Source organism: Buceros rhinoceros, unplaced genomic scaffold (genome assembly GCF_000710305.1).
Source record: "Buceros rhinoceros silvestris isolate BGI_N320 unplaced genomic scaffold, ASM71030v1 scaffold25487, whole genome shotgun sequence".
Lineage (NCBI taxonomy): Eukaryota > Metazoa > Chordata > Aves > Bucerotiformes > Bucerotidae > Buceros > Buceros rhinoceros.
This window is the reverse complement of record NW_010420828.1, coordinates 37,992-56,321: the sequence shown is the minus strand read 5'-3', so window position 1 is coordinate 56,321 and position 18,330 is coordinate 37,992. Positions and strand designations below refer to the sequence as shown.

Sequence of the window (18,330 nt, the reverse complement as noted above, 5' to 3'; positions counted from 1 at the left end):
GGAGAGCGGGGGGAGGGGCAAAAAAGCAGCCATTTTTAGCATAGCTTCTGCTGGATGAGTCCTCGGAGTAGGCCCTGCCTGCAGCCAGCCAACTCTCCCATGCCCCTCCGGTTCCCCTCCATCGCTGTCTGTCTCGCCTCGCCCCTCCCTCCGCTTTCTTCCTGGCTAGTATCCTCCCTGCAACTCGCCTTTTCCTGCCCTTTCCTTGCCTGCAACTTTTCCCTCTTTCTCCCTGTCTTCCCATCTCCGCTTCTGAACGTGATATTTCTGGCAGCGGGTGAGGAGGTCTGCTGCTCCTTCTGCTTTCAGCCCCACATCTCGGGGAACTTTCTGTCTTCTCTCCCTGCTCACGACACCCCAGGCAAACCTGAGCCGAAACCTTCCCTTCTTCCTGGCTTTTAAAGTGGTCTCTGCTGCTTTCCCTCTTTCTCCCTGTCTTCCCATCTCCGCTTCTGAACGTGATATTTCTGGCAGCGGGTGAGGAGGTCTGCTGCTCCTTCTGCTTTCAGCCCCACATCTCGGGGAACTTTCTGTCTTCTCTCCCTGCTCACGACACCCCAGGCAAACCTGAGCCGAAACCTTCCCTTCTTCCTGGCTTTTAAAGTGGTCTCTGCTGCTGCTTGTGTCTGTTCCGGAGCTCTGCTGGGTGATGCACCCCTGTGAAGCGGTGGTATCTTACATTTTGTTGTGCACCATTTTGTAGTCTTTTTTAACCCAAGTATGAAATCGTTCGAATTGTTGATTTTGGCAGCTCCCAAAGTAAATTTGATTTAACTGGACTGTGATGCAATTTTTGGTGGCTGTGCTGAGCTGTTTCATCTGCTTTTTAATGCAAATTAGCTAATCTTAGCTGACTGCCTGATGTATTCTAGAGATTGTTGTAAGTAAAAACCTGTACCAAGCTGTGGTAGTAGTATTTTTGGAATCTGGACAGCCTGAACATGTCTGCAGCCTGCAGCAGGCCTGCCGCTCCGTCTTGGCAGTGCGTTTTTAAATCTTAAAGTCTTTCTAAACTATCAACTGTTGCAGACTCCCTACCTTTCATCTAATCTGCTTCTCCTCCCGAAGGTAGGAAGGCTGCCATGTTAGGTTTACATGTTGCAGTAACCGTCTGCGTGTTGTCATCCTGGGAAGAAAAAAGTGACTTCTTAGCAAATGCCAGCCTGCCTTATTCTCCCTTCTCAAAGGGAATGTCCCCCCTCCATGCCTTAAGGTGACTGTCCTCGTGTGAAAAAACTTGGCGTTAAAACTTGGTGTGGTCCTGCCTTGTAGATGATCCAGGATTGTCCGTTTGCCCTTAGGTACGGTAGTAACGCTTCTACTGCAGAAAGTCAAATGAATTTTTGCCGAGGTGGGCATTTAGTGGATCATAACCAATGTGGACACAAGTCAAATGTGTAATTTAATGATAGAAACGTGATTTAAATTCTCAAGTGTGGCATGAGAAATGAAAAGCGTGATGGCTCTGGGTGAAATAAGTGTACTTGAGAGGCTTCCTGTGGGAGATGCAGGGGATTTTTTACCATGGAGAAACTTGTGAAATTTTCCAGAGCAGGAGATGACTGGAAGAATGTATGCGTGAGTTAGATTTACTGCGTTACCTGTTTCCTTAGAGTGATCGGATGGAAAAGGAAGGCTGTGCATAAATAAGCAAAAAGAAAGACATTTTTTGCTAAGGTGTTTAGTAGATTGGACAGTTGTGGGCTGCAAACATTACATTATTCACTTGCCTTTCAATTTTTTTGATTTCAATCAAATCCAACTTTTCTCTCTGTAATCTTGAAGCTGCAGTGAAAGCGATCAGCTCTTGCTTTACTGCAGCTATTAAAGAAGATTTTAAATCAGGGTGCCCGATTGTTTCCAGTGTATCTTCTAAGGTGCACAAAACTTCCACACATGGTTTCTGTTACGTTTTGTTGGATTAATCCTTTCTTCCTTCCTCCCGCCTCTTCCTGTGCCATCACCTAGTTACAGCAGGATGTTTCTGTTGGGGGTGTACCTGCCCTGCCTGACAGTTGTTCTTTTCCTTCCCTCAGGCTGATCTAACTGGGATTAAATGGAAGCGATATGTATGGCAGGGTCCAACATCTGCCCCAATTCTCTTTCCGGTCACGGAAGAGGACCCTATTTTGAGCAGCTTCAGCCGCTGTCTGAAGGCGGATGTACTCAGTGTTTGGCGCCGAGACCAGAGACCGGGACGCAGGGAGCTGTGGATATTTTGGTGGGGTGATGACCCCAACTTTGCTGATCTAATTCATCATGATCTCTCAGGTAAGAGGAAATTAATGTTTTTTTTTTTTTTTTTTTCAGGGAAAGGATGCTGTTACTCAGGGGGGCCTTCTGCCAGCCCTTCGATGATCTCTCAGGTAAGAGGAAATTAATGTTTTTTTTTTTTTTTTGTCAGTGAAAGGATGCTGTTACTCAGGGTGGCCTTCTGCCAGCCCTTCGAAGATCTGTACTAGATGGACTGTTGTCTATAGATAAGGTAAATTTATTGCTACAATCTACACCAAATTGTTATGACAGTGCAGCGGTCGAACAGCTCCTGTCTGTGTTTAGGTTGTCTTGGACTGCTAGATTTTCAAGAAACAAGTTCTTGCTCTCCACTTGTTTCTCTTGAAAAAAATAAGCCTATGGATTTTTGGCAGCTTCCTTGCGAGAAAGCTGTGCCTAAAGCTGTGCCTGTGATTCAGAAGCGATGTCTTAAACATGTTTTGATAAGATCCCTTTTGTTGGGCAATTAGAACTTTCAAATTCAAATAGTAAACCCCATTTTATTATGTAGTAAGAACTGTAGAGATCTGGGCAACTCTTGAACCGTATGGAGTTGTTTTGATTGGAAGTCAAATCATTGTTGAGAAGCTCTCAAAAGAAGGCATCTGAAACTAGCGGGCTCTTCTCGCGTAAGAGCCTCCGAACCTTGTATGTTCATGATTCTCCCTCCCCGTTTCCCAGTGCTCTGAACCTGTGCCTGCTTTCAAACAGACTTGTGAAAGACTGACAATATTTGTATTTCCCAATCATGTACTTGAAATTTGGCACCTTGTTTGAAAATGTTTACTTGTTGATCTCGGCTCCCCAGGTCGATGTCTTTCCAGTTGCTTGTCAGAAACGTGGCGAAGTTAGGTTTTGAACTGCCTGTGTAAGGCTGGTGCTGAGACTATACTAATTCTAGGAAAAAAAAAAAAGTTGCATCATTCCATTTCTTTTCAAATAATGAACGTCAGATTACTGACGTGTCAAATGAGACCAAGGTTTGGTGACCTGGTAACCAGAAGTTGTTAATGCTGTCTGTGTTTGTGCATAAGCTGAAGAACAAGCAGGAGTTTGAACTGCTGCTGAGGAAGCTGACTTGAAACAATTTAATAATGTGTGGAGTTTTCATACAAAAATAATAGGATCTGAAAAACAATTGACACACTGAAATGATGTTTATTTCTTGTAATAGTTGACTTCAAAGATTGGGATGTTGCTTGTATTCCAGGTCTGTCCTGGAACTAGAAACTTTGCATCTTAAATGACACTTACATTGTGGGTTGCCTGATATTTCAGCGCATTTAAGGCTTCCTTATTTTGCCCTGTCCTGACCTGCAGGGAACATCCTTTGTACGACTGTGATATGACTTAGACTAAATGCTGGTTCTGGCCTGGGTCTGCCCGGAGCAAAGAGCAATACTTGTGTGAAAGGATCTGTGTAAAATTTGTATGCTGTTGGCCAGTGGGATCAAATTCAGACAAGCATATTACGTTATTTTTTGAGTGGAAGATCAAATAAAAAAGTTAATCCATTTGGAGAGTGCATTTCTGCACTGCCTGGTCATCAGAATTATTTGTCTGAGCAACTTTCTTTGCATTCTTTCTTGAATCTGTTCACTGGTGATTTAGTGTAGAGGTGCCTTTTGAAAACGGGGGTGTGTTGTAGCTGAACTTTTTAACCAGCGTGTGTTTATGCGTTTACGGAATTTCACTTCTGCGCAGGTTAGATAAGCACGTATCTTCCTGGGTACTTACCAACTCTTAACCTCTCTCAGGGTTTAACGGAGAGATAGTAAAGGATTAGAGTCTCCCAGCCATGTCTTTGCAATTGTTCTGGGTATTTTCTTTGTTCCGGTCACCTGTGGATATCTGCACTTCAGTAAAGCTATTCCGCACCTCTTGCTGTTGAGTATTTTTCTACATAAATGCTTATCGCTCAGGAAACTGTTACCTGTGTCTGTGTTTAGATGTATCTGATGTCTTGATTTTTGCAGGCATGTTTTCTCTTCCTCCCTTTTAATTAAAAGGAGACATTATAAGCTCTTAGAGCGTGTTAGTCTGCTTGCTCTTCTGACCAGAAGTTGGTAAAGATATTAATCAGGTAGATTGTGGAGGACATGGCCGAGGAGTGCCTGCACCTGCACCTTTTCTCTTCCCTGTTACACAAAATCTTAATGTGAACGTCATACAAGAAAGAATTATGGCTGAACCCACACAATGTTATCTGACCTTTGTCATAGACCTAATGGATGTTTTTCATTGGTGGACAATTTCTCCTGGTAATTCACATAGCCCTGTTCTCCCAGTGGCTGCCTGTTACGTGTTCAATGGGAAAGATAAATTACTTCCTAGCAGAGGCTTGTTACCTGCAAAATTGTTTGGAAATTGTTTGCTGCTGAAGGTTAAGGTGCTGCTTCATTTAGAACTTTCCTTCTTGGTAGGTGAAGAATTGTGCTGAAGAACGGGCTGTGGGAGGATGAGAGGGGCTAAGAGTGGTCTGTTGCTGCTGGCCTCTCCTTCCTTGCCCAGCGACAGACTTCTTTTGGGGAAGTGGGCCCTGAAGGACTTGTAGTTAGCAATATGCCAGAGCAATGTTAGTGACTTTTGAGTCTGGCTTCCTTTGGTATGAAACTATGCCTGTTAAGGAGAGGTTGGTATTTTGACTGTTTTTGACTTTTTTTGGTAATTTCTAGTTTCAATGAACAATGGACATCGAGTGTCTGGAACACATTTTGGTTGTCAGCCCTCAGGGATTTGAACTATGGCAGCCTTCAAGAATCCTTTTCTCCCCTTTCCAAGATCACTTCAAAAATGAACATAGTTTTGTGTGTGTACATCTATGCGTATCACCTTTTTTAAAAAAATTCTATCTCTCTCTTCAGCCTGTGCATTCTCGAAGTTCATTCTTTGCCCTGGAGATCTGTTTGCGTGCCTGCTACTGGCTATATCTGAGTTCTCATATCCAGCCTTGGGTAACTGTCTTGTTGATGGTCAGGGATTGTTGTTGCCTGGGGGCATGTCAAGAGGAGACTTGTTCAGAGATGCTGATTGATCAGTAATATTGACTTCACTCAATCATTTTTTTTCCCTTCTCTAGGAAGCTACATACTGTATATAGTACCAAAAAAAGCTGTAAATCTGTTTCTACTCCAACACAGCTAGAGGCAGACAGAAGTTGGTGAAATATTTTGTTCTCTACTAACCTCAAAGGTTATGTTTTTGTTGTGATAGTGAGGTTTGATTATAGTAATTCCTGCAACTAAAACCTTTAAGTAGGACATCTCTTCACATTTCAGCAGGCAGTGATCCCTTGCTGGTCTGAGCAGCAGTTATTTTATCAGATAGGTTAGTTCTTGTTCTAAAGTGGCTACCTATGCACTTGCTTTTTTTTTTTTAAATTGGCAGTAGATGGTTTCAAACCTTAAAACAGTTTGATGTGAATTATGTACAAGACATAGTCCCAAGGAAATGGTTCAATTTGATTAATGCTTCGATAGAGGAATGCTTCCATATGCATTTGACCTTCAAACTGCATCTTTTAAATAGTGAGCTAGAAGAAGTCTCTTTCATTCTGGTGTCTATTAAATCTTGTTAATTTACTTTAAAAATTAAAGAGTTTTCCTTGTACTTGTCATATATCAAGTTGATCAGTTTTTGTTTGCTGAAGTCTTGCTCATGCTACTGCAAGGGATAAATGTCTCAAATTAATGCTAGTCCTAGCTCCTCGCTGGGCTTGCAGGAGAGCTTGAAAGAATAAGGAGAAAGGTCTGTATGCTGATGCTTGTCTGTTGATACTGTGTAGTAAAAACAGTCATGGCAGCAAAGACGTCTTCCTGTGTGTTGTGTAGTTGTCGGTATGTGTGCATTCTAGATCAAATCCTTGTCTCCAAACGCATCTCTGAATTGGTTGGTTCATGCTGATGTCAGCACTGAGTGTCTCATTACTTTTAATACAATGGAAACCAGCATCTGAGCCAGTTACCAGTTCTCATACTGAGGGGGTTGCAGAGAAGCCTGCCAGTTGCAAGCAGCTGGCAAAGTGAGCTTTGAAAATAGTTCAGCTGGAGGCTTGTATTTTGTTTTTTAATAACATTTGCCTCCTAAGACCATTTAACCCCTCAAATTAAAGGGGTGCTTTCTTACAAATTGTGCACCTAATGTCAGTACGGTGAGCTTAGGTCACTTGGCTGTGGTGGGTACGTATGTTCCCGCGATGTAGTAGGGAGGCAATAGGAATATTCCTTGCTGCATGGGACACTGATGCTGGAACGTTTCTTCAGTCCTCCATGGCACAGAAGTGCCCGCTTCAGAAAGCTGCTGATAAGCTCTCTGCAAGGATTCCTGAAGCAGTCTTTGTCAAACTTCCATGACTTGGTGCAAGTATCAGCTCGAAGGTGGTGTTAACTTTTTTCCTTTTTTCGTTTCTGCTGACCAACATGTGTGTGAAGTAATGTGAAAATTCCTTTGTCCCAGTGAAAAAGGTTTTTGTGTTGTATCGTGTTGGTTATATGTACAATGTCACGTGCATAATATACCTGCATAAGTAAGAGCAGTGATTCCGTGGGCACTAAGGGTAAGACTTAATATATCTGCATATGGAATTCCTCACGAAAAGTGTGGAGGAGGGTACTGGAACATTTAGCTAGAAAGTTGTTCAGCTTTTCAGTGAATGTAGATAAGGGATACAACTCTACCAGAAAGAAATTCAAGCTGTCTTACTTGGGTTCTTAAATTGTTATTTTTGAATTGTATTCAGTCCCTTTTTTCATGCAAAATCTGTTGCTTCTCACTGACTTCTTAACGGATCTAGGCCCTCAAAATTATTTTTCAGTAGGTTAACGGGTTAATTCCTGCTTTGAGCCATTTTATTTAAAGTGTGTGAATTTAAAAATCTGGTCTTGAAATAGAAAACTTCACTTGTTTTGTCATTTTATTACGATATTGTTTACAGCAGCAATTTCACACTGCTTTGCTTATTATAAAGCTTATATAGGAGGTTCGATTGTGTAAATCAGTTTTGTATCAGTCTGTTTCTATAACTGGCATACTGCCAAGTGATAACAGAAAAGAAGCTTAGAAAAGCCTTGGTAAAACTTCTAAAAAACGTGTCTCAGTCATGATACTAAGGAATGGATTTTTCCTCTGTGTAACTGGAGTAATTGGGATTGAGGGGGAATTGTAGGCCAAAGCAGAGGCTTGGCTGTGATTTGTTTCTTTGCATGGTTTATTTTAGAGGTTGATTGAGCATTAGGAGGATGTTTTGAATGGTTTGGTAAACATGTTTAGCCTTTCAAAGGTTGGTGCTGTCTGGTGTTTGCTGATGTGTCCAGCTGTACGTTAAAAGGAAGAAGGGGGAAAATCCACGTTCTTTAAAAGTCTTCTTGAAAATGTCATTTCTAGTACTGCATATTTTATCTGTTGCAATATAGATTAAGAAATTAAAATTTGTTTTCTTGCAAAAAACCATACATTAAGCAAAGATCTGTTTATTTGTTAGCAATCCTTGATTAAGAAATTTGGCTAAAGATCTGAGGCTAACACATGTGGTTTAAACCATCTGACTTGAATAAAATGAAAAGGTTTAAAGAAATCGCTTTTTCAGAATTCACTAAAAAAGATGTTCGGAACATGCTCCCAAACTCCTGCCTCACCATGTGCTTGTCCAAGAGCACCAGAAGGGCATAATCAGTAAAAATGAACTTTACTGTTTTGGGTGAACTGTACAAAGAATTTGAAGGACAACACCAAAGTGCTGAAATGGCCTCCTACTAGAGGTTCGTTAGAATTGGATGGTGGTCTATCAAGGAGGTCTTGACTGGGAAAGTTTGTTATTTATGTGTAGTATGAAAACTGCTTTTTCCTGGCCATTGTTTCCATTAATTTGTTATTTCCTGATAATGTTTCGTTTCATTTAAGGAAAATTCTCTGCCTAATGTGTGGTGTAAAGAGAGGGAACTAAATTCATTGTAGGGGACTGGTATGTGTAAAACACGTTTAATGGATTGACATGAAAGTATGTTGCAGAGGAGTTGAGTGGTTTGGACAGCTAAGAGAACTAATCAACAATAAAATATTTGTAACCTTTAGGTTGCCAGAGCACTTCTGTGGATAACACTCGTCTGAAGTGAAATTGTGGCTTAACACCTTCTTAAAATGAGTCAGCAACTTATTTTGGTTTGTTATCACTGCTGGGTTGAACACTTGAAGTTACTATGTTTAAGAAAGACGACAAAAGTGCCTCTTCCTCTCCCTCTCTTTTTAAAAAGGGTTTGCTTTGTATAGTTGCTCTTAAGTAGGAGGGGTTTTCTCCATCCACCACTCTAAAAAAGGGGGAGGGGCGAACGATTAAATAAGCTTCAAAAAGACACACAACGCTGCTTTTTTTTTTGCATGTATTTGAATAATGTTCTGAAATGAGGGTATCTTTAACTGTCCTCTTATTTAACCTTCCCTTTCTATAGCAAGAAGCACTTCAGTTTGAACAGATGCCCTTATGTTGGGCACCAGACCTTCTTCCTGACCAGCAGGCATGCTGAGAGGGTGCTGACTTTTTAAATACGAGAGTTTTCATTGTAATTTCCATCCAATGCCTTACACTTTCCCCGTGTAATATGTTTGTCTGAGAGATCTCTGTTTCGGCAATGAACTGAGACAGCCAGGAGAGCTCTTAGGAGTTACAGTCTTGTGGCAAGTTCTTGCATGTAAGCCTGTGTTTGTAACTTGGTTGTCACCATGACTATTAATGTTAAACGAAATACCCAGCACTTTGTAGTGTCTTCAGAAAATGGAAACCTCTCCTTTGTGTCCACAGTATAACTGTCAAAGTACAAGCTTTGAATTACACTTCAGTATCTTTGCGATTTCAGCATCTTTCTTCTCAGGGATACACTAATATGTCAAAATGAAATTAGGCATAAAGGCTGGAAATAACTCTATTTCTCTTATAGGTAATTGATGCAGGGGATGTTCTCAGAATGATTTTTTTAAATTACGAGAGCCATATAAAATCCAGCTATTTAACCTTTGAAATGGTGTGGAGTTTATTGTGCAGTTAAAGTCCAATATCATTAAGCTTTGTAGTTAATGTTTGCTCTATTGAGCTGCTTGTTTGCCACCAGTTGAGCAGTCTGCGCTGAGCAGCGAAGCTGCCTGTGGCACCGGGCTGCTCCTCTCTGTGCCTCCACAACTCTGAGCTGGGGGAAAACGCGTCCTCTTGGCACGAGCATTTTATACCCTTTGACTTTGGACCTTTGTTGCTTTTTGCTACAGGCTTCTTATATGATGTTTCTTTAGTGAGTTACTTTGTGTATTATCTTGTAGCTTTGTGGTTTTTAAAAACAAGGTTTTTTGCTGAACTTTAAAACTGGGTTAGAGTGGTGGGGTGGGAAATTCGTGGTGAGGTCTGTCTTAGGAAATGCGGTTCCTTGCTTTTCCTTGTCTTTACCAGAAAATGATTTGATTCAGAAAATGATGCCGTGATTCATCTGTAATGATGCACACCTCCTCATTTATAAATTATGTGGCAGGTCTGTTTACTCCTCTTCTGTCCTCAGAGAAGGACACTGGGATTAATTCTCTTCAACTCACAATACTGATCTTGAGTGGAAACATTCTTTTACTTGTGTGGAACCTAGCAATGTACAAATATAGCTGCCGCCACCAACTGGTTGCAATGGTATCTTGATACTCCTTTTTCTGTCATCTTTGTCGTAAAGACTTTTTATTGTAATGATCGGTAAGGTTTTCTTTCTAAATAAAACTCCTAGGTGTCTGTTTATCTACATGCTCTCTAATTTAAGGATATTGAGAGTTTAGTTAATACTATTGCAACCTTTTAAGCTTGTAAGTGGCTTCCAGATGAAGGTGAAGGGGCTTATTTCAAAGGGGGATTTAAAATGCAAGGACTTGGCTGTGTTGCTGGGGTTTTCTGGCCATCGAGCAAACAGTGGGAAGCTGTTTGAACCCAAATCCTCTGTGAAGGAGAGGCGAACAGACAGGTTGCTGTTGTGAGACCTGTTGTGCGGCACTAAGCCTGCACCCAAGGCTGGCTTCTTGGAGGTGTGGTTGGGTGGCACTGAATGGGAGATGTGAGCAACCTGTTGAACTCTGAGTGGGACTGGAGCAGATGACCTCCACAGGTCCCTTTCAACCTAAAATATTCCACAACTATCCAGAGACTGAGGTAAAAATATGTCTCCTTATCTATGTCAGACAGTCTTCTAGTCTCTGCTGCTACCTGGAGTACGAAAGCAATGGCATAAGAATAACTGTGCTGGGTTATCCAAGGAGACAAGTGGCGGATCCTTAGGGATATACGTAAAACATGATAAAGAAGAAGTTGTAGGCATAAAGTTAAAGACGTGGTTGCCAGTAATTTAAGGACAAGATCTTGAGTTCTCTTATTCTCTGTATTTGTGTGTTGCTGGGAATGAATGATATCACATATATACTGAGAGATGCCACGGGAGCTTTCAAATGTCCCTCATTTTACTTGTGTAATGTGATTGCAATCACATTTTAATTCTTTGGACCAGTGCATATACTTCTAGGGCCTGTAAACTATGTTCAGACATGGATTGCGAGCCAAAGTGGTTGAAGAGTTTTCAGCTTCTTGCAGTGAATCTTGCTTGCCAATCTGGCAAATCAGCTTGGCTTGTGTAAATTTGGTTCCATGACTGCGTTCGATCTGTGGGGCACATAAGATCTCAGTGTTTCAGTCCTGTCAGTATGAACTGGGCTTTGTCTTTCTGCTTGCTGTTATTCTGTTCTGCATATAGATCAGAAAGCAGGGCTAGCCTGCCTAAGTATCTTTCTTTTTAATTCAAAATAAGAAAGCTAAATTACAGTTGTGAGGGTCTTGGGAGAATCAGGGTGCTCTTCCCAGTTTTCTGAATCTTCTCTAGCAAGTTGTTAAACATTGAGGGTCTGTTGATCGATGGTATTTGTGGCCAGCTTTTCTCAATCAATGGTAGCTAAAGACAGTAGGATGTGTTAAAAGTCTGACTTTGGGCAATTTATTTTTAAGCATGATTGTCAACTAACTCTTCAGGGTAAGTAATTTTCACTACCCAAAATACGAGCCACCTTGCAGACGGACCAGTATACAGTGATCTTGCAGGCTGAAATATATAACATACTGGTGCTAGTTGTTTCCTTTTGAGTGCAGAGAGCTGTTGGATCTTTTTTCTTGTGGGAGATGAGATATTTTTATAGCTGATTACTTTTAGCAGTTATACTGTTATTAAGTGACTAGAGTTACTACGTGAATGTTGCAGGCTTTTTTTGGTTACATGTTACACTGTGTATGTCTTCAGAGTGAGAGAAAAGGATATCGTGATACGTGCGTGAGATAATAGGATGAAATGCAATGCTAACTTATTTTTTTCCCTTTGCCTTATAGAAGAGGAAGATGGTGTTTGGGAGAATGGACTTTCTTATGAATGTCGCACTCTACTTTTCAAAGCCGTTCACAACCTGTTGGAGAGGTGTTTAATGAATCGGAATTTTGTACGCATTGGGAAATGGTTTGTGAAGCCCTATGAGAAAGATGAAAAACCAATAAACAAAAGGTAGGATGTTTTATTTTGCTTTATTAAAGAAGCTGTAGGATTTTATTCAAGCTTTGTGCTAGAAGAAACATTTAATTAAGAGCACTCTGTTCATAGTTTGTCTGGGATCCTGGATCTCTGATCTTTCTTGGTTTTCTGCCTTTTTGGAGTTGTTCAAAACTTCCTTATGACAAAAGGAAGTAATAACTGGTACTCACATACAGACCACAGATAACAGGGATGCCGGAAAAGAATCGAGAGTCTCCTAGAAGGGAAGAAAAGGATAACTGTGTGAAGAGAGACCTGCTTAAGTGACATACAACTTGCCAGTATAGAGACTGGGACTAATTCTGATTGTAAATAGTAAGACTCATTCTTTGAACTAGTGGGATCCAGAGAGCTATTAACAGGCACCACATGAGGTCTGGATAAATTGTGTCTTACGGGAGATGTTGAGATGATGTTCTGTCTGGTCAGAAAGGAGGTTGTCTGGGAACACTGGTGGTATAAGAATACATGTGGCCTCCACACTGAGGGGGAGGAGGGTGAGAGGAGAATTTTTTTATCTAAATTGGAAGGACTTCTTCTCATGGTTCTAACGTGGTTTGACACGGTCTATGTTGCCTAGCAATAAATAATGAAATGAATAAAAACTAGGTTAGCTGGAACAAGTTTAATCGCTGCTCCCAAATCAGCTTTTAAAATCCGAAGTAATTTAAAGCTTAGACGATGGGTTTTTTGTGAGGAGGGGGTTGTGTGCTTGTGTACGCATGTGTTAAATCTTGCATGCAGAAAATTTTGAGATTTGCGGCTTTGCTTTTTGGGTGTGGAGTTGGCCATTGTTGGCATCTTCTGCAATAAATTCAGACTTGAAAGAAAATTAGAGCTGTTCTGGAGCAAAAGAAGCAGAAGCACATGTTTGTGTATGTTTCTATTACCAGTTGTGAACTGCTGCTTTTAATTTATGTATAAACTTTAGTTCTAGGCATCTCCTCCATCCTGGTCAGGGCATATGCTTCCTCTCTGGGGTGTCCTTGTCCATCCATTTCTTCTGTGTGTTGTTGCTATAAATCAATAGTAAAGAGTTTACTTTTTAACTGTTTAGGCCAATATTGTATTGGCACAGTCTGGGCTTTGCTCATTTAAGCAACTGGTTTTCCAGATTGCCATTCGAAACTAGCATTCGGTATGGTGTGGCATCTCGTTCAGTAATTCTATAAAGCGCTCTGTAACAGCTGGAAAAGCTGATGAAAGCTTTTAAAATAAAATAGCAGTGTTTGTTTAATTTGGAGACACCCATTCTTTTTTTTTTTTAAGAAGTTCAGAAGATCAACATGTTTGATGAAAATAACCAGAGGAATTGAGTACTCACCCACAGAACAACTTCATCATAACTTTTTCCTGAACTAGGGGAAAAATATGTAGAAAGAGTAGACAAATCTGTGTAAGACAATGTAATTGTAGAGAAATCTCAATGTTTCCTATCGGTTAGCTCAGTACCACGTGATACTCTGAGTACTGGCTTTTTCAAAATGAAGCGGAGGGAATGGTTAACAGATGTGCATACTTGTGGCATATTTGACTCATCCCTTCTAGGAATATCTAGAATTTGGACAATCTATATTCTCGGGAAAGTTAGGCTGTTCAGAGGTATCAGCTCAGGCCTCTCCTGCTCCCAGCAGCTTCCTGTGGGAGAAACCCGAATGACTGAAATCGGTGCTTTGTGATACCACCTCTGAAGCTGGAAAGTGTGTCACTGTGTGATTGAGGAGGAAATGTCGGGTGGAACGGTTTGAGTGGGTTTTGGTCTCTTGTGTAAATTGGAATATTCTCCTAGTCAGAAGGGACACTTCTCTCTTACCAAATGTTAGATGTGACACTGCAGCAAACTCAGCGTAAAGACTTGCAGCCTGCCTTGAAAAAGCTCTGAATGCTGCACGTGGGGAGCTAATATGTGTCTTGCCAGACAACTGGTCTAGAACTAGCAGAACCCAAACCTTAATACAACTTTTGCATATTTTTCACTCCTTCGGATCCATTTAATCAGCAAGACCTATAAGTTTATCTTTTTTTATCTTAATTAACACCACCTCCTTCCTGGTATCTTCGCTGGTGCCTGCTTCTGTCCCATGTTGTTTCATGCTTTGCTTTCTTTGGGACTGTTCTTTGTGTTAACGTTCAGAAACTTTGCATATAGAATTCACATGTCTATGTAATTTAGAGGCACTTCGTATACTGGGGGTATGAAGTCTGCTACCAGTCTGCTTCAGGTCGCAGTTGATACTACCCTGCACTTTGGGGCATGGCTGGCCACTATGGAGACGTTTCTCTGTTTATCATCACTACAGATTTCAATAAGGTTTGTTGTTCTTGCTGGCGATCTTTAGGTTCAAAGACTGATTAGTGACTGAGTAGTCAGTGCTCTTGGTGGTGGAGGTAACTTCATCTGTGCTTTCTGGAGCTGTGGTTGAGCCTCATGCAGGACTTTCATCCCACTTTTCCCCTTTCTTTCTCTTTGAAGGATGTGTGAATAGAGCTATTTCTTTCATCTGAAGCTGATCCCATCTGGGTTTTTCTGCATTTTGTTTGAAAGCATTTGGTTCCAGAATGAGAAATTTTCTGTTATCTGTTCTCCCAACAATAGAAGTCAGTCCTGTCACGCTTTTCATATGTATGTGCAACAGATGTAAGGCTGTGATTTCTAATAGGTGTTTGGCTGTGGTGACAGATCCTCAGGCAGCTGTGGCTTCTTGTCTGTTGCTCTGTTATTTTTCCTCCTTGTATAAGGTTATATTAAAAATAAAAAAGTCCATTTCACCATTGTGGTGGATACATTTTCATTTTAAAAGGAGAGTCAGTATTGTTCATAATCTGATGCCACTCTGGCGTGTGAATAGATGACCAAGAAAATAAGAATTTAGTTTCAAGTGTTCACTGTTTAATTATGTTTAATGATGTGACTCCTAAAACAAACAAACTTATTAAACTAACCTCGTATTTTTGTTTAATACCTCTTCAAAAATTTGCTATGGAAAAACCTCAGGTGTTTGCGTTGTGCAGTTAGCTGCTCCACGTTGATGAGGCTGCAAGGCAGTAACCATGACTTGCTCTTCTCTCCCTCCCTTTGCTTCTCCCCAGTCTAAAACCAGCATTGAGAAAAGTGAGACAGTCATGTATTTGATGAAATTTGATCTGTTAGAACAAGTCACGATTACCGTGCCTGAGGAAACTGTCTGAGGTTTTCAAGTATGCCAGTTCCCCTGCTGTTTATAGACCGGGCAGGAATGGAGTGGCTAACTCCCTGGAGGGTGGCCGGTGGGGTTTTGTTGTTGATCATTTGTAAGCAGATTTTTCAGTTTTCAGGATAGGGTGATGGGGGTCAGCAGGAGAACAACAGTAGACTAAAAGACTAAAGAGAAGGTTTGCTAATGGGCTTACTTGTAAGCAAACAGGGGAAAAAAATCATTGCCTTAGTATTTGTTGCAACCTTTTTCAATCACTTAAAGCGAGGTAGATTGCAGGAGCTCAATAATGTGTTTTGAATGACTGCAAATTAAATTACAGACTTTGACAAATAGGAGTGTCTTTCTCTTTTCTTCTTTCCAACCTATTGTGGTGTTATTGCCACGTTCAGAAATATGTTTGTGTTTGCTTTATTCAAAAATGCACCCTTTAAATGTGTGAGACAGAGATTGTGATCTGCTGCTTCCAACTGTCCATCTACCTTTTCTGGTTAGACGGCTCAAATAACAGCCCTTGGATGAGACATTTACCAAGGGGATAATATGGTAGTAGTGTTTACCTGGAATAAATGCGATGAGGAAACTTGTCAGATTAAACACTATTATAGATTCAATTCCTTAAGATTAAATCTGACACTTCTAATGAAACAGAAGTATGGAGTGCTGACGTGGAGGATATCTCCTGAAGCTTTGGTAATAAGTGCAACTTGCTAAACTTTAACACAGTTGAAATATGAGCAAGCAAATAATTCAGCAATTCTGGTTTTTGTGGGAGGATCTGACAGACAACTGAAAATCTAGAATACTCAAAGCTTCTGTATCGCTTGTATAGTTGCTTTTTTTTTTTTTCTTGTAAATAGGAAATGATATAACCAATTGCAGTGGGTGGCAAACCAGAACTTGTGTCTGATGAGTTCACTTAAGAAAACAAAATGCAAAACCACCAAAGAACCCCACCACACACCCAAAACAAACCACCAAAAACTCCCCCAAACAACCCCCCCTTTGGAAAATTGTAAGTGATAAGCTTATCATAGCTTACGAAGTGAAACTTGCTGCACAGGTTTCACAGGTAACGCTGTTTAACGTTAGTCTGGGTACAGGATTTTATAACACCAGCCCACCGTTCTTTTATTTTTTCAAAGAAATACTATTTTGTCTACCTGATGTAAGTAACAAGTACGTGACTTCATGGAAAATGACTGCTGAAAAATGTTCTAGGTAGAACTTTGGGTTTTTTACAAGCCTTTGTACATGTAGTTACCTTGGTCTGAAGGTGTGCTTATCATAGTTCTGAATACCTGTATTTTTTCCTCTCTACCTCATCTTGCCGGGAGGAAGAGTTAAAATCAGCCACGATGGATGTGATGCCTGAGTTCAATGCGAGTGTGCTGGCAGATCCCCCTGTTTGGTTACCTTGTTCCCCTTTTCCATGGGTCGCCTTTCCACTGGAACAGAATAGTTTGCTTCTCGATCCCTCTAGAATGATGCTGTGAATTATTGTTAAGGAGCAGAATGAGGAGATTGCTGGGTGCTAAAGATCAAGAATCTCTTCATTTTTGAGAGAGTTATCTATACAAGAACAACATGTAGCTACAGGTTTTGCATTTATTTCTGTACATTTAGTTGGAAACACTAATAGATGAAACTACAGGTACTGTTGGAGTATTTTCTCTTAAGTCTGCTCAGCTTTTCTTGCAGTGTAAATTTCCTTCCAATGTTAATCTTTAAATCAAACAATGTCAACGTTTTTTTGCAACAGCTCTAATGAGGCTGTTCTGGCATCATGTACGGGCAGGAGAGCAGGTGATGTTTTTCCTTTTACTGTAGACAGCTGGAATTGAGAGCTGCTGTAAGTAGGACAGTGCAGGATAAACAGCAGGAGCTGAGAGCATTGATCACATGATTGTCTCTTTGGAATATTGGGTTGCTACAGAGACTACAAGCAGTCAAATTTAGCACTTTACATCACAAAGCAGTTTTCTCTTATATAGCTTAAGTTACAGGGGGAGTTGCTTCATCAGGAAAAACAAAGATGTGGCTCTTGTGCACTAAACAACAGGCTAATACAGACACCATACAGATATGTCAGATTGCGTTAAACAAAGATTTCATAATGCGTTTCAATTTTGAACTTGAAGAAAATCTGGCTTAAAAGATGTTTGTAAATGTTTTGGAATGGGAAAGAGCAACACATCGAAAGCTGTTACACCGTCTCTGAAACAGAGTAATGTCAGGGTGTTACGTGCTTTCATCTGGGCTCTCAATTCGTAGTAGCACACGCCTATTTCACTGCAAAAGCGCCAGTCCGGATAACTGAGATTAGCATCCTCAATAATTAAAGGACGCTAAAATACAAAGACAGGTTTATTAGTCTCATTTGAAATACACAAACACGAGCAAACTCTTTTTGTACTATTGCTTTTAATTGTTGTATTTGGAGAAATCTCTCTATATATATCCACTTCTGGTTGCATTCTAAAAAAATGAGTTTTGCTTCTTTGGAAGACATAATGCTATAGTTTCAGTAGAGTGCAAAACCAAGATTGAACAAAAAATGATTTTGTTTTTATTGGGATGAAGCTAAGCTTATTAATAATGAAGTTAATTAAAAAATGTGGAAATCTTTAAGGTGAATATGATTTATTCTGGAATACAGGTCACTTGCTACATTTGTATTTCTTCTACTGCATGTACCTTTGGTTGTGGAATAAATAAATATTTTTAACTCACAGGTCTGACTAAAAACATCCTCAGCTATGTGAAAAATGTTTTGGAGAGCCTTTTGACAGTAGTCATTAATGATGTGCTTTGAACTGGAAGGTTTTTTCTACTTCGCTATTAGCTATGTTTTTTGCTTTGTGTTATCGTCAAAATCAGCTTTCTGCTGTATTTGCCTTCATGACCATAGGGAGTTACTCTGAGATGCTTAGAAAAATGTCTGCTGTTCCATCTTGTTGTCAGCAGTTAGGGAAGAATCTGTATTTTGAGATCTTATTACTTCATGTTAAGATACAGAATATGTAACTTGCTAGAAGATGTAGATGTGCATTGGTTTAGATCTTTGTGCTTTCACATTAAGGATATTAACGGCACCGTGTCCGCTTGAAGTGCGGATCTCGGGATGGGGCTGATACAAACTCTGATGTTATAGGGGAACTTGTAGCCAAGGGCAAGAAAGGCCTGTTTGTGAATTGATTAATGGTGATTCAAACTCTTATCATAAAAAGTAATGAGTGTGTGTGATAGCGTGTTCTTCCTAGAGAAGTAGGAACTAATCTCTC

At 40.5% G+C, this 18,330-nt stretch overlaps 1 protein-coding gene across 1 annotated transcript in view; it reads left to right on the top strand.

The window, feature by feature from the left end:
• The first annotated feature begins 1,524 nt into the window (after positions 1-1,524).
• Positions 1,525-18,330, top strand: part of MED13 (mediator complex subunit 13) — a 51,757-nt gene continuing 34,951 nt past the window's right edge. Inside the window, exons 1-3 of the mRNA XM_010139460.1 lie at positions 1,525-1,578; positions 2,037-2,271; positions 11,657-11,825. Coding sequence (XP_010137762.1) covers positions 1,525-1,578; positions 2,037-2,271; positions 11,657-11,825 — 458 coding nt within the window. The remainder of the gene's footprint in view (positions 1,579-2,036; positions 2,272-11,656; positions 11,826-18,330) is intronic.